Source organism: Purpureocillium lilacinum (assembly GCF_023168085.1).
Source record: "Purpureocillium lilacinum CBS 284.36 DNA, scaffold_2, whole genome shotgun sequence".
NCBI classification, from domain to species: Eukaryota; Fungi; Ascomycota; class Sordariomycetes; order Hypocreales; family Ophiocordycipitaceae; genus Purpureocillium; species Purpureocillium lilacinum.
This window is the reverse complement of record NW_027072112.1, coordinates 1069474-1083353: the sequence shown is the minus strand read 5'-3', so window position 1 is coordinate 1083353 and position 13880 is coordinate 1069474. Positions and strand designations below refer to the sequence as shown.

At 55.1% G+C, this 13880-nt stretch overlaps 4 protein-coding genes across 4 annotated transcripts; 1 reads left to right on the top strand and 3 right to left on the bottom strand.

The window, feature by feature from the left end:
* Positions 1–183: 183 nt before the first annotated feature.
* On the bottom strand, positions 184–1644 carry PLICBS_002157 (uncharacterized protein; the record flags this gene model as incomplete). The annotated part of the gene is made up of 5 exons (XM_018321787.1): positions 184–909; positions 962–1219; positions 1299–1320; positions 1383–1409; positions 1475–1644. The coding sequence occupies 5 exons, from the start codon at positions 1642–1644 to the stop codon at positions 184–186; spliced, it is 1203 nt and encodes a 400-aa protein (XP_018179267.1).
* A 367-nt stretch (positions 1645–2011) lies between these two features.
* On the bottom strand, positions 2012–2915 carry PLICBS_002156 (uncharacterized protein; the record flags this gene model as incomplete). The annotated part of the gene is made up of 2 exons (XM_065599967.1): positions 2012–2827; positions 2913–2915. 2 exons carry the CDS (start codon positions 2913–2915, stop codon positions 2012–2014), a joined length of 819 nt encoding a protein of 272 aa, XP_065456039.1.
* Positions 2916–5847: 2932 nt separating this feature from the next.
* Positions 5848–7109, top strand: PLICBS_002155 (putative NRPS-like protein biosynthetic cluster; the record flags this gene model as incomplete). The annotated part of the gene is made up of 3 exons (XM_018321785.1): positions 5848–6087; positions 6140–6628; positions 6678–7109. 3 exons carry the CDS (start codon positions 5848–5850, stop codon positions 7107–7109), a joined length of 1161 nt encoding a protein of 386 aa, XP_018179265.1.
* Positions 7110–7382: 273 nt separating this feature from the next.
* PLICBS_002154 (putative PKS/NRPS-like protein biosynthetic cluster) lies at positions 7383–13675 on the bottom strand (the record flags this gene model as incomplete). Its single annotated transcript, XM_065599966.1, has 6 exons — positions 7383–8279; positions 8332–8824; positions 8878–9218; positions 9424–10635; positions 10695–10817; positions 10874–13675. The coding sequence occupies 6 exons, from the start codon at positions 13673–13675 to the stop codon at positions 7383–7385; spliced, it is 5868 nt and encodes a 1955-aa protein (XP_065456038.1).
* Positions 13676–13880: the final 205 nt, after the last annotated feature.

The following is a 13880-nucleotide window of genomic DNA, read 5'->3' as shown; positions in this document are numbered from 1 at the left end:
GCAGAAGGTGCAAATACTGGAGAGCCTCCGACGAGATCGAGTGCTACTAGACCCATGGTCTAGTCTGCGCAGGAAACTAGCCAGCTTGTCGCAATTCCAATCACATCGCGGACCAACGTCCAGACTTGAGCAGGTTTTTGCCTAGACCAGGATATACTACACGGAAGGAAATGAGGTGGTGCCTTATAGTGGGATACGTATGACCTCGCCAAGACCGCAAACATCGAACACACCTTTTCTGGCGAGGCCTTTAAAAGCCAACGCCTCTTCCAGTCTCTGCGGTGGCTCTCTGACATCCTCGTCTCCCAAGACCCACGTGCCCCAGTGCATCGCGAGCGCTCGCTTGCACTGAGTATCGATGAATATCTCAACGGCGTCGCGAGGATTTGCGTGTATGGGGGCCATGAGTGCCCGTGGCTCATAAGCACCGATTGGCAGCAAGCCGAGAGTGAAGGGGCCGTAAAGCTCTCCAATTTGCTCGAAAGCAGGACAGACAGGGAGGTCCGCGTACTTCTCGTCCCAGTCGTCATCCTGCGCGTCAAGGGTTGGTACCGCACGGTATCCAGTGTCGCCGCCGAAGAAAACGGACGCTACGGTATTCCCGGTGCCTGACTGGTCCGGCGGTGGCGAGGCAACTGACCACGACGCCCAAAGGGTCTTGTCAGTTCCCCATGGGGCGCGACCGGTCGTATGCTGAGCCGGGAGGCAAGTAATGCGTGCGCGAATGGGCTCAATCTTGCGATCAGACTGACCTGGAGAGCTCAATGTGAGGTCGGCACCCTCCCACCAGTCCAGCTCCGTAACGTCGGTGATTCCAGATGCGTGAAACCAGCTTTCATTCCCCAAGGGAACAAAGAAATGGGCTTTAGGATGCAGTTTGGCAATCTCTACCACCGTAGGATGGCTGAGCTGAGGGAAAATGTCAGCAGGTACGCGGCATGACGGCGCAGTATTAGCTCACATGGTCGTAGTGGTTGTGGGAGATCACGACGGCATCGAGAAAGGGTATATCCTTGACCGCGCACGGCAATTGTGTAAACCGGCGAGGGCCAAACCACTGTGAGGGGGAGCACCGGTCCGTCATGACCGGGTCAAAGAGGACGCGCAGGCCACTTGGGAACTCGACAAAGTAGCAGGCATGGCCCAACCAAGTGGCCCGCACATCAGATGTGCCGTTGCTGAAACGTTCACGAGACAAGGTCGGAGTCTGGAAGGGAATCTTCGCAATAAAGTCAGTTCCGGTGCGTCGGCGGGGTTGACGTTGTAGCTCTCTGGTGTACCCGGCTCAGCGTTCATACCTTGGCTTCCGCTGTCGAGGGGCTTTTCCGACATCCCATCAGCACGCTGTGTCCAGGAGATAAATATGAGAAAGGGCGACGTACTGCGTCCATGTGCTCATCCACTTGCGTCTTCGCGCGCTTGTCAGTCCACGTGCAACTTGAATATTTAAAAGGCTCAGCGGCACAAAACTTACTGCTTCAAATGGGCTTTGACGGCCTCTGGGTCAAGGTCATGCCAGCTCGGCCAAGGGTTGTGGAAGACTTTCTTGCCATTCTTGTGGTGATGCACCTTGGCCTCGGCGCCTTTGGGAGCTGGGCTGTCGACAGCCTTATCAACCGAGACGTCGAGTAGATCTTTTGTCATTTCGGTATCCTTTCAAAACGTGTAGGTTGTAGGGAAAATATGCACTCTCTATCGTGCAATAACGCGACTCGAGAGATATGGATTGAACAACGCTCGTCGCATCCGTGGGCAGTGGACTCTGGAGGGGCACAACCACTGAAAGCTGGGCGGGTGCACAGCTCTATTACTGTCAGAATCCCAGAAGGAGCGTCAGGGTACTCGTCCGCTGGAACTCGACATCAGCGTGCACTGGGGCAGCACAAACACGCTGGCAGTCCCGATAATAGTGAAGCACCCCGAAGGACGTATGAGTTGATCTGTCAGTCGCTGTACATAAGAAGACCCGCAGAGTGTTCAATCATCATGTTCATCATTATTGCTTCTCCCGCTATGGATGCTCGACCGTGTATGATACCCTGCTGCAGCCCTTGGACCTCGATATTTTCCTGACCTTCACTTTCCCGACAAGACTAGTATCTTTGACGTGTGTTCCGCCGCAAGGATATGCCCCAGCACCCTCGATATCCACCGCCCTCGTCAGCCCGCCGTCCCTATCTTGTATGGCGACAGCGTCGGGCACAGCGGCGCAGCGAGCCCGCAATTCCTCTTCACTCCAAAAGTAGACCTTGACCGGCAGCGCGGCATCTACGAAGGCGTCGACTTGGGTCTGGATAGCGTCCTTGTGCGCTGCTTCGATGGTACCCTGAAAGTTGACATACGCCGAGTCGGGGTAATGAGAAGCGCCAAGTTCAACGAGATCCTTGTGAGAGACGTCATCTACGGCGCCGTTGAGAAGGTGCTTGCGCACGGCGAGGGCGACAACATGCCCGCCTGTATGCAGACGTGAATTGTCATCGCGACGTTTCGTGTCAACCTTCTGCTCGACTGCATCACCCTGGGTGAAGGCGCCTTCGAGATACCGGCCCAAGTGCAGCACCGCGCCTGGTGACACGACGGAGTTGCGCACGGCCGAGACCTGGAAATTGGCTGACATGCTGGTCATGGAGCCAGTATCAAAGGGCTGCCCACCGCCCTGTGCATAGAAGATGGTCTCCTTGGTGATGACGACGACATCATCTTCGGCAGAAGATTTGAAGAGCGCGCGATCCTCAAGGGCCAGCGTCGAAAGAAGCTGCGCGGATGCGACGCGGGTCGAGTAAGACCGTAGCGTCTCGTCGACCTGGTAAACTAGCTTTGTTCCGGTCTGTAACAAGTCCGTCAGCGTCTGCTTCAAGACTCGAAGACACACGGCAGTGGTGAGCTGGTGCGCTTCGTGCTGGAGCGCTCACCATGGCTGCGGATGTAAACTTGGCTTTACCACACTGTGGCACTACCCGTAGCGCAAAGCAGAGCGAACGTCTCCTCGTGGCAACACCAGTGGGCCAAGTGGCTCTGGCTATTTGCAGTGTGGTCGATAGGAACGCAATCCTGTGTCCAAGCATTTGCGCGAGCCTCAGGTCGGAGCTTGACTGCCAGACCCAAGCCTGCTGGAGGAGCTGACGCGCCTCTCCCAGCCCAGACCTGCTTGAGGAAGACGCGGCCTGGTTGGCGCGATCCAAGCTGACGTTGCATCTGCGTGGGCAATCGGCGCCCACGTACATCACCTCGCAGAGACCAAAAGCTGACTGGGCACTGGGGAATGCCTCACAAATAACGCTCGTCGCCTTGAGACGCCGTTATTGGTTCCAACAACAGACACTACTCGAACTCCGCCTGTCGCTTCATCCAGGCGTCACACAATGAGCGCCGCCATTACGAACGCGGGTCGCGTGGCCGTGGCAGGGCCACGCCTTCAGCCATCAATTGTACGCGCAGCTTTCCACCTGAACACACAGCGGCTGGCGGCTGCCCAACCCCGTCCCCACACAGCCCCAAGACTCTTCTCCACCTCCGTGCTTCTCCAGAGCAAACAGGACCCTCACCAGGCGCAACCTGCACAGGGCCGACAAACTGAAGGCGGCAACCCTGAGCTGCCTTCCTTCAGCCTCAACGGTCTCGGCGCCAGCAAAGGGGTCAAGACTGCCATCATTATCATACTCTGCATTTTCGGGACGATGGAGACGTGGATGTGGTGCAAGTGGGCTTGGAATTTGTGGAAGGGATCGGATACCCAGAAGCAGCCTGCGCAATGATCACGAATCTTGCCATCTTTGTATTTTCCCGGGTCTTCATAGCTTCGTGAGCAATAGGCGAGAATCTCATGCCATTTCATTCAACCACAGAAGCTGCTTCCATTCATTAAGCGTGCTGGCCAATCCCCACGCGTCTGTCACGAAGTTCTCACGGACCGTCTGGTGTGCACCGTTGAGTCCAACTTCCACCTAAGCTTAATGATCCCTCTGGCGGCCCATGCAGCTACGCTGATTCGGGACGTACTCGAGATGGATTTAATGGCGTATTGCGAACATTTGTTTCTTGAAATCCCTGGTGAACACGAAGAGGAGCCTGACTTGCGTGCTGGCCCCATGCAGCCACCATCAATCCGTTTATCTTGTGGCAGCACGGTTGCTCTCAAAGCCCCGCAGCCGCGGCAATTTACGCGTCAGATCATCATCAGAGTATACAGTATCTAATTCATACTTCATGAAGCTTGTTACCATGTTCATGCCCCTTCGGAGGCCGTTCACGGGACATTTCGTAATGGTCTAGGGTAGCGACGCCTCTCAAGAGCCACGGGCACTTGTTAGTTTTAGTAAGCAGGCATGCTATAAATGCTAACAGCCTCGATTCGCGACGCGACGAGCTGAGCTTCAACTTTGGTCTGGAACTCGCGTCTTGCGCCTGGAAGCTGGTTTTGCGCGTCAGTGACGCGACATCTCCCTGACCGTCCATGCCGTCCACGTGTGTTGTCCACAGCGGTCCCCAGCTCAGCGAGGCCAGGGTCAGGATCCAATAGGATCAGTGAAGGCCCGCAACACAGCTTATTGCCGACGGCAGTTTGATTCAGCGGGCGAGACAGTCAGTTCCGACCCACTTGGGGGCCATCGCTGGCAAAGTCTGTGTCAAATCAGCGTCGAGGTCATACTGGTACCCAGAGGTTGCACCAGCAGAGAAGCAGAGTGGCTCCTGCCCCCAAAACGCGTCTTTCGCCAACAGTAGCTACATGGAGGCGAGCGGTTATTGCTCAGCCACATCAGTTCCGACCACATGACTGAGCAGGCGACTCGGAAGCTTATCACCTTGGACCGCCATTGACATGTATTAATCAGCGTGTTCAGGAAGAGGGACAACATGACAAGGCAAGAAACGCTCTCATGCGTCCGCCCAGCCCCAGTCAGCAGTTTACCCGACCCTAGGCCTCAGCACATTCATACCTTAATGAACCTGCGACGGCAGTTTGCATGTAGTGGCTCAATCGTGAAGACAATGGTGATACGCTCCTGTGATCTCCCATCTTCAAGAGAACTCGACTTCATTTGCGCAAAGATGCCGTTCACATCGCCTTCGTACATTCCGCCACTGCCATTCTCACCACCTGACGATGTGCCGGTACACGAGTTCCTCTTCGGCCAAGAGAGCCGAACCAAATTTGGGCGTCGTCATGCGGTCGAGGAGTCCAAGCCGCCTTTCATCTGTGGTGTGACGGGCGCGTCGCATTCTGCCGTGGATGTCGTGCGGCGCATCGAGCTCTTGGCTCGCGGACTTGCTTCTGAGCTGCAATGGGAGGTGAATGAAGGCGATGTGCTTGATAAGGCTGTCGCTATATACAGTCTCAATTCCGTAGGCTGCAACCAGGACCATCAATAATTGAGTGTGACAAAATGACTTACAAACATGTAGATTGATGCGCTCACCGTCGCTTGGGCTACGCATCGCCTCAATGGAGTGTCGGTCCCCATTAGCTCACTTCTGTCGGTGAACGAGCTTGCCAATCAGTTGAAAAAGACAAAATCCAAAGCTCTGGTAACATGCCTGTCACATCTTGACCTGGCCCTGAAAGCGGCAGAAATTTGCACCATCCCGCGGAGTCGGATTTTCCTACTCGAAACTCCCGAACTAAGCAGACGCGGACTGTCGTCACCCGACGACATTTGGTCAATTGATGCTCTTATCGATCATGGTCGAAAGTTGCCAAGCCTGCCGGACCTTATCTGGCAGCCGGGACAAGGCGCAAGGCAGACAGCGTTTCTTTGCTCCTCAAGTGGCACATCTGGGTTACCGGTTCGTTCCGCCATCATCGCTCACGAGAAAGCCAGTTGCTCATATATGCTCCAGAAAAGCGTCATGATCTCCCATCGCAACGCCATTGCGAACATAATGCAGATTGTGACCTATGAAAGCACATATCAGTCTGACGAGCCAGAGCTTTGCCTTGGCGTTCTCCCTCAAAGTCACATATACTCCCTTGTAGTTGTATCGCAAGCAAGTATTTGGCGCGGGGACGGTGTCGTTGTTCTCCAGGGATTCGAACTAGAGCAAACGCTACTTGCCATCCAGACCAATGGAATCAAGAGATTGTGGCTGGTGAGTCCATCGCTCCATATGTGCATCTGCTCGGATGTCTGACCGACCATAGGTGCCTCCCATGTTGGTGGCAATCACGAAAGCTCCCCGCATAGTGGAATCTTACGACCTCAGCAGTGTCAGCGTCGCGGCTGTTGGCGCGTCCGGGATATCGAAGGATGTCATGGCTACATTTGGCGAGCTACTTCCAGCATGCAAAATTATCCAAGGCTACGGCATGACCGAAACAACTGGCGTGGTGTGCTTTGGAAACGTCGAAGATTCCATGGACGGATCATGCGGCCATTTGTACCCGGGATACGAGGCCAGGTTGATTGACGGCGAAGGCAAAGATGTGGAGTCTCACAACACCCCGGGTGAACTGGTCCTCCGTTCTCCTTCTGTGGTAATTGGCTACTACAATGACGAGTCGGCCACTTCGGAAGCCATGATGGACGGAGGGTGGTTGCGAACCGGTGACCTGGTGGAGATTCGCCAAAGTGAGAAGGGACATGAACATGTGTTCGTCGTTGATCGTGTGAAGGAATTGATCAAAGTCAGGGTAAGTTTTGCTGTTGGACACATCGAGACACCAACCTTACCATTTGCAGGGCCTACAAGTTGCACCAGCCGAGCTGGAATCCCACCTCATACTTCATCCAGCGGTGGCTGAAGTAGCTGTTATTCCGGTGCCCGATGACCGAGCTGGTGAGCTTCCGAAGGCGTATATAGTACGAGCCAGCGGTGCGGAACTCGACGAGCAAGTGCTGCGCAAAGAGCTGAGCCAGTACGTCGAAGGGCAATTTGCGCGGCACAAGCACTTAGACGGAGGTATCGAGTTCTTGGATAGCCTGCCAAAAACTGCAAGCGGAAAAATGCAGAGAAAGACCCTGAAAGAGAAAGCTAGGACTGACGCGGAGGCTCGCCGGCAGGCCCGAGAGAAGGCCGCGAATGGCGTGCATAAAGTCCATGTCAACGGTGTGAAGCGACCGGAGAAGATGGAGGTATTTGATCTCAGTTCTGATGACGAAGATGATGACTGAAAGTTATTACTGGGCATAAAAAAAATTCACGTTCTCATCATGGTATACACGTCTATGCGCCTTCGTTCTGTGTTAATTGCATTCGTGATCGATATCTGGCTCTATATGTACACACTTCCCGTCCAAGTCTCGCGAAAGCGTTCTGCACCCCGCGGCATCATTGATGACTGCAATCCGCTTGGCTAGTAAAAGAGCGATGAACATGTGTATCGCGCCGCGCGACAACAAACTGCGTTTGTAAAACTGTCATGAACGGGTGACGCGTCCGTGTATTCAACTCCCAGTGTCACGGCGATGTTCCTTTCTCAGGCCATCTATGGCCAGTTTGCCTAGAGCCTTGATGCTGGAAGCACTCATGATCTCTAGGACCGACAGCTCCAGTCCAAACGTCTGGCGCCACCAGTTTCGAATCTCAATTGCCACAAGCGAGTCAATACCCAGAGCAGTCAAGCTCAGATTCACGTCGAGATCCTCCTCAGGTTGGAACATGAAGGCATAAAGACGCGCGCCGATCTGCTTTGTCAGGAACTCCTGAGTCTCTTCTTGCTCGATGAGATGAGGCTGATCTGCCACCTTGCTGACGAACACTGCAAGATCCTGGCTGCCTGATGCCGCTGTCGCTGTGTCTCCTGCAGATGAGCTTGCACGTTTGAGATGCGCAAGCGCCATTCGCCTGTCTCGCTTCCACAGGACTCGCGTCGTCGGGTCGGAAACCGGCTGTAAGCTCCGCAAGCCGATGACAATCTCTGCTGAGTTGAGTAGCTGTGAGGTGTCCACAGTCCGGGGTTCTTGATTCTTGATGCTGAAAGTGAGAGCGTCTAAAAGCCCTTGCTCCTTCAGCGTGTAGTAGCCGAGACTGCGGAATTGCTCGAGGATTCCTTGGTTTTCGGAGACATAGCCCACGTCTTCCATAACACCAATGTCCAGCACCGAAGCGGGCAAGCTTAGAGCGTGTCGGTATTGCGCAAACGCAGCGAGAAATGTGTTTCCTGAGGCGTAATTCGCTTGGCCTATCTGTCCCATCACGGCAGACAAGGAGCTGAAGAGGACCATGAAGTCGAGATTGGTTTGGGTGCTCTCAAGGGCGTTGTGTACCGCCCAAGCAGCGTTAACCTTTGGAGCAACAGCTGCATGCCAATCATTTAGCGTCAGCTTGAGGAAAGCCCGATCCTAGTACAGAGTGTCAGCTTTGCCATGATGCGGATGGATCAGAAGCGCGTACCTGCAGGACCATTGACATCAGCAGAACGCCGGCGATGGGCCGGTCGGCGTCGCGAATGGCCTTCTCCACGTCTTGTTGACAGGCCGCATCTCCCTTGAAGACTTGTGCTGTACAACCTTGAGCGGACAGCTCTCTGACGAACGCCTTGTCCTGCAGGGATTCGCCACCAGAGCGCGACAAGTACACGAGGCTGCGGGCGCCGTTCTCGATCATCCACGTAGAGACAGCCCGGCCAAGACCTCCCAGGCCGCCCACCAGGAGATAGGATGCATCTGGCCTGAAGTGAGCCGACTTCGCGCGGCGGACAATCTCTAAATTGGAGGCAGACGAGGCGTGGCCTTCCCCGGGCATAGTGACGACGATCTTGCCAATGTGTTGGCCTTTCTGCATGTAACGGAAAGCATCCACGACTTGGGACGCTGGGAAGCTCTTGATGGGGCGGATAGGATCAATCAGTCCCTGAGAAAAGCAGCGCATGCAGTCTCCGAGAACCCTTTATTGTGTTAGCAAAAACCATGGATTCAACGCGGAGCCTCGCGACCGTACCTTTTGAACATGTCTGGTCTTCCAATGGCCATTTGGCTCATGTCGACACCCACAAACATCCTATTGGCTTCAAACGTGTCCATCGCCAGCTGGCCACGGCCGACAAAGTCACGCTTGCCAATCTCAAGCATCTTGCCGAACTCGGCGACGCATTTCCACGACGTATGGAGAAGCTCGCCAGAGAGTGAGTTCAGGACCAGGTCGACACCGCGACCCTGGGTGACCTCCATAAGATCCGTGTAGAAGGAACCGTCGCGAGAATGGAAGATATGATCCTGCCTGATGCCGAACTCTTTCATCAGGAAGTACGCCTTTTCGGGGTTGCCAACCGTAGCGAAGATCTGTAGTTGCGTCAGTCATTTGCAGTGCGATTGGCATGCGCTCTCGTGATACAAACCTCGGCGCCTTTCATTCTGCAGATGTTAATCGCGGCAATTCCCACGCCGCCACATGCGGAATGTATCAGTACAGACTGTAAGCCTGGGTGTTAGCCACCATTTGGCCAAGCATGAGTGAGTTCGGGGTCTTTAAAAGAGTGGCACGTACCTGGCCCGATTGCAGACCACCGACTTGAACCAAGGCGTGCATGGCGGTAGAGTAAACGCAAGGCATGGTGGCGGCCTCCTCAAAAGTGAGGGCATCTGGGATTTTGGCCGCGAGCTTTGACGATGTAATAGTTCGGCTCGCGAAGAAGCCGTGATCGAAAGCTACCACGCGATCTCCAACCTTCAGGTCCTGCACCTCAGAGCCGACGCGACGAATGATGCCCGCACATTCCAGGCCCAGACCAGGCTTTAGTCCTTGCACAATGCCCATGGCTACAAGGACGTCCTTGAAGTTCAAGCCGACTGCGCGTGGCTCGATTTCGATCTGGTCCGGGCCCAGTGGTGGTAATGCCTCACCAGCAACCCACGTCAGGCTTTGGAGCTGACCCGGGCGACCAACGCTGAGTTGAAGAGCTTCTTCATCGCCCGAAGTGTCTGCCGGGGCTTCGCTGCCACCTGGGATGTATTGCACATCTTGGTCGATGCCAATCCAATTGTATCGAGGGATCAGCACCTCACCGTCGACCGATGCAAACTCCCAGTCCGGGTCAAGCTCGCCGGAGCCTTTGAGGTGGCAAGTTCGCTCGATCTTCCCACACACGCCAATAATCGTGTCAACATAGAGTCGAAGTGGCAATCGGCTCAGATCCAGCTCCAATGTCGCGAAGTCGATGGCGAGCTCTGAGCGGATGGTCCTCGCCGCTCCCAGCGTGGACGCATACACGGGATCTTTGCATCCCACTTGCCCTAGTCCGGTTACCCACAAGAGCGCCGATGAAGGGGCAATGCCACCGAGATACGACTGAAGTTTGCTCAGCTTCTCGGACGTCATGCGGTAGAAGAAGGGCTCTTCAAGATCCAGCAGTGAAATGATGCAACCATTCTCCGGGGGTCCATCATTGAGCGATGTGAAAGTGACATCATGGCCTTGGTCCGCGAGGGTGTTGTGTAGCTGCGTGGCGATGGAGCTGTCTCTAGTAGTGCAAAGGATGCTAACATGTCCATTTGGTGCGGTACCTTGTGATGGCGACTCCAAAACTGCCGTCGCGATGATGTTGGCATTCAGATGATATGGCGCCTCATCGTCGAAGATGGCCGAGTCCACTCCTGAGAACCCAGTTTTTCGCAGTTCAGAGTCCCATCGTGATGGTACTACGTACGGCTCAGTTGGGCGCCCGTCCATATCTCCAAGCCACCAGCCCGGCAGGAAACCCTTAACGAGTATCAGTCAGCTATTTTATACTGGGCGACTAATGGGGACGAATGGCATACCATGATGTAATTGATCGCTCGATACACAGGACTGAGCTCCTGAAGGAAAAGCTTACCACCTGGTTTGAGCAATCGGCGAACATTGGAAAGCGTTTCTTGGAGGCTAGGCGTCGCATGAAGGACCTTTCGAGGTGTTAGCAGTCCATTACGCAACATGTGCAATCAGCTGTTGGGCTTACATTTGAGGCCAGCACGAGGTCATATGATCCCTCTTCGAAGCCCTGGGCCTCGGGCTCACGGGTGATATCCAGGACACGATATTGGATGTTCTCATAGTCCTTGAACCTCTGCTGCGCATTGCCAAAGAAACCGACTGACACATCCGTGTAGTCGTATTGTGAGTAACGGCGAAGCGGCTGTCCATTGCTGTCAGGTCGCGTCAAGCCCTTGAGGACACCCTCGGTGGTGCCACCTGTTCCTGCACCAATCTCAAGGATACGCAGACACGGATTCGAATGCCCTAGAAGCTCGAAGTATCTCTCATACTCGCACAAGCTCTGCATGTAAATGTAGACATTCTCTAGGCCGGACTGTTGGATCAGGACCTCGATGGAGTCGATCTCGCCTCTGAAGATTGCCTCGGCAAACTCGACCGAGCGGACCATGACTTTGCCGACCTCAGAACCGGAGGTCCCATCTACGGCCACCTGCGCCGCTAGCATTTCGGCGCCAAGGTGCTCCGGGCCCAAGGATGCAAGTGTCGGTGCGTCTGGGACATGGTCATATGTGCCGTCGACAGCTCGCTGTCGCTGAGCCACTAACCAGGTGCGAAATTTCTCCAGGTGGCTCAGGGAAGTCCCGACCGGTAGGTCCCGTACTCTGCGGAGGGTCTCGAGGGAGCATAAAAGGGACAGTCGCTCTACCTTCACGCATGCGTCCCGGACGCGCCCGTGCGACTCGATCAGTGTACTGGGGTCGGCGAAGTCCAGGTCCGGCTTCCAGACCAGCTGGGCAGCCGCAACACCATCGTCGGGACTTGAACCGCCTTCTGTAGGCGTATTGGTGTCGCCAAGGGAGCTCAATTCTACACCGCGCATCCAGAGGACTACCTGACCGTCTGAAACGGCCGTGGCGGTGCCCCGAACAAGCCCACCCTGGCTGGTGCCAACGGAGACGCCGACGCGCATACTTGTGGCACCACGACGGATATAGAGCTGATCAATGTACGTCGGCATGCGAAGGTTGTTGAGCTCTCGCGACAAACCAGAGGCAACAGCCACCATAAATGTTTGCAGACAGTAATCGATTGTGGTCGGGTGGATCTGATACTTGGTCTCCGCCATCCTGTCCTGCTCGTCATGGCTTCGATCACGGATCGTAGCGGCAGCTTTTCGGTCTTCGTCCTTGGTCATCGTGGCTGATGCGGCAGAAATGTTGGTCAGACCCTGGAACTGCGGGCCATAGTTTAGGCCGACTGCTTTCATGGTTCTATACCAGGCCGCAGGAGATGACACCGGTCGGGGATGGTCTTCTCCCAGTTCTGGCTCCCCTTGAATCACAGCGTCAGAGCTGGCGCGAGCTTGGCCTGTACAATGCTTCACCCATGTTTCGCCGTTGAAGGAAGAGATGCAGAATTCGAACCAAGCGCTTGACTCGAGTGAGGTTGTCAAGCGCACTTTTCTCATGCGCGTCACCAATTCCTTTGTCTCGTCTTCTCGTAGTACCAGGGCTGTCCTGATGTCGACCTGCTTGAGAGAAAAATCCGCAATTGGGATATCATCTGAATTGATTTGTCGGATTGCTTCGCCTATCATAGAGACGTAGCCGGCAGCCGGGAAGACGACATCGTCGTGGATCTTATGGTCGCGGATCCAGGCCGCATCATCGAGACGAAGCATGTTCCGCCACGCTGGTTCGAGGTCATCCGCGTCCATCGTCCGCACGCCCAGTAGTTCATGAGGCGGAAACTTGCGCTGCCTCCAAGAGTGGGCGATGCGGCTTTCACTCCAGTATTTTGCATCATGGCGCCATGGGTATGGCGGAAGGTCGGTTAAGACCGCAGGCGGACACGCCGTCTCATCCTGACAGTGGAGACGGGACGCCGCGGATAGGTCAACAGGCGCTGAAGCTTGATATAATTGTCCCAGCGCAGCTGTAAAAGCCCGAGTCGAATCATGATTCCGAATGAGTGATGATACATAAGGTGGTGCTGCCCCGACGGCCTCAGAGCTCAGCGATTTGATGATGTCTCTTACAGGGCCTGCTAGTGCTGAATGTGGGCCGACCTCGAGCAGAACCTGCGCAGAGGCTGCACGATTCTCAGTTTGAAGCATAGAACGTACTGCGGAAGAGAACAGGACTGGTCGTTCTAAATTGCTTCGCCAATATGGTGCTCCGAGATGCTCGGAGCTGATGATGCGCTTGGACGTCACGCTCGAGAAGAGGGGGATCCTCAGTTCCTTGGTTGAGACGTATGGGGCAATGAGCATTTCGTAGATGTCGCCAATCTCTTCCATGTGATGAGAGTGATACGCTTTGTCGACTTTGAGGCGTCTGACAAAGCAGTCTGGCATGGCGGATTTGATGCGACCGATTGCAGCATCGAGTGCCTCGTCGTCTCCAGATAGTGTAACGCTGTTCGGGCTGTTCACGCAGGCCACTCCAACGATTCCTGCGGTGTGCTCTGTCGCCTTCAAGAACTGTGCCACTTCTTCGCTTCCAAGTCCCACAGCAGCCATACCCCCTCTTCTTGTTTGCTTCTTGGTCACCTGGCCACGATAATATGCCACAGTAATGGCTGCATCCTGGCTCAAGGCACCGGCGGCGTAGGCTGCTGCAATCTCGCCACTGGAATGGCCAACTACCGCGGCAGGCCTTATCCCTACCGTATACAACAGATTGACGAGGCCGACCTGAAGTGCAGTACATATCGGCTGCGAGAATTCAGGCTCGTTTATTCTGTTCAGCTCCTTCGGGCGCTGGAGCTCTTCCTCCATTGTCCAGTTTGGCGGGTGCGGGAGGGACTGCAGGGCTTTGTCCATTGCCCGGATGGACGCGAGAAAATCGGGAAAATCGTGAAGCAGCTCTAACGCCATCCCGGCCCATTGGGCTCCCTGTCCAGTGAACAGGAAATTGACCGTAGAGCTGCCGGGCCTTGCCTTGGTAATTGGAGAGAACTGGATGTCTAAGTCGTCTCCGCCTGTAACCACGGCATGCGAGCGGTACAGGTGGGCTTTTCGCCGAGCC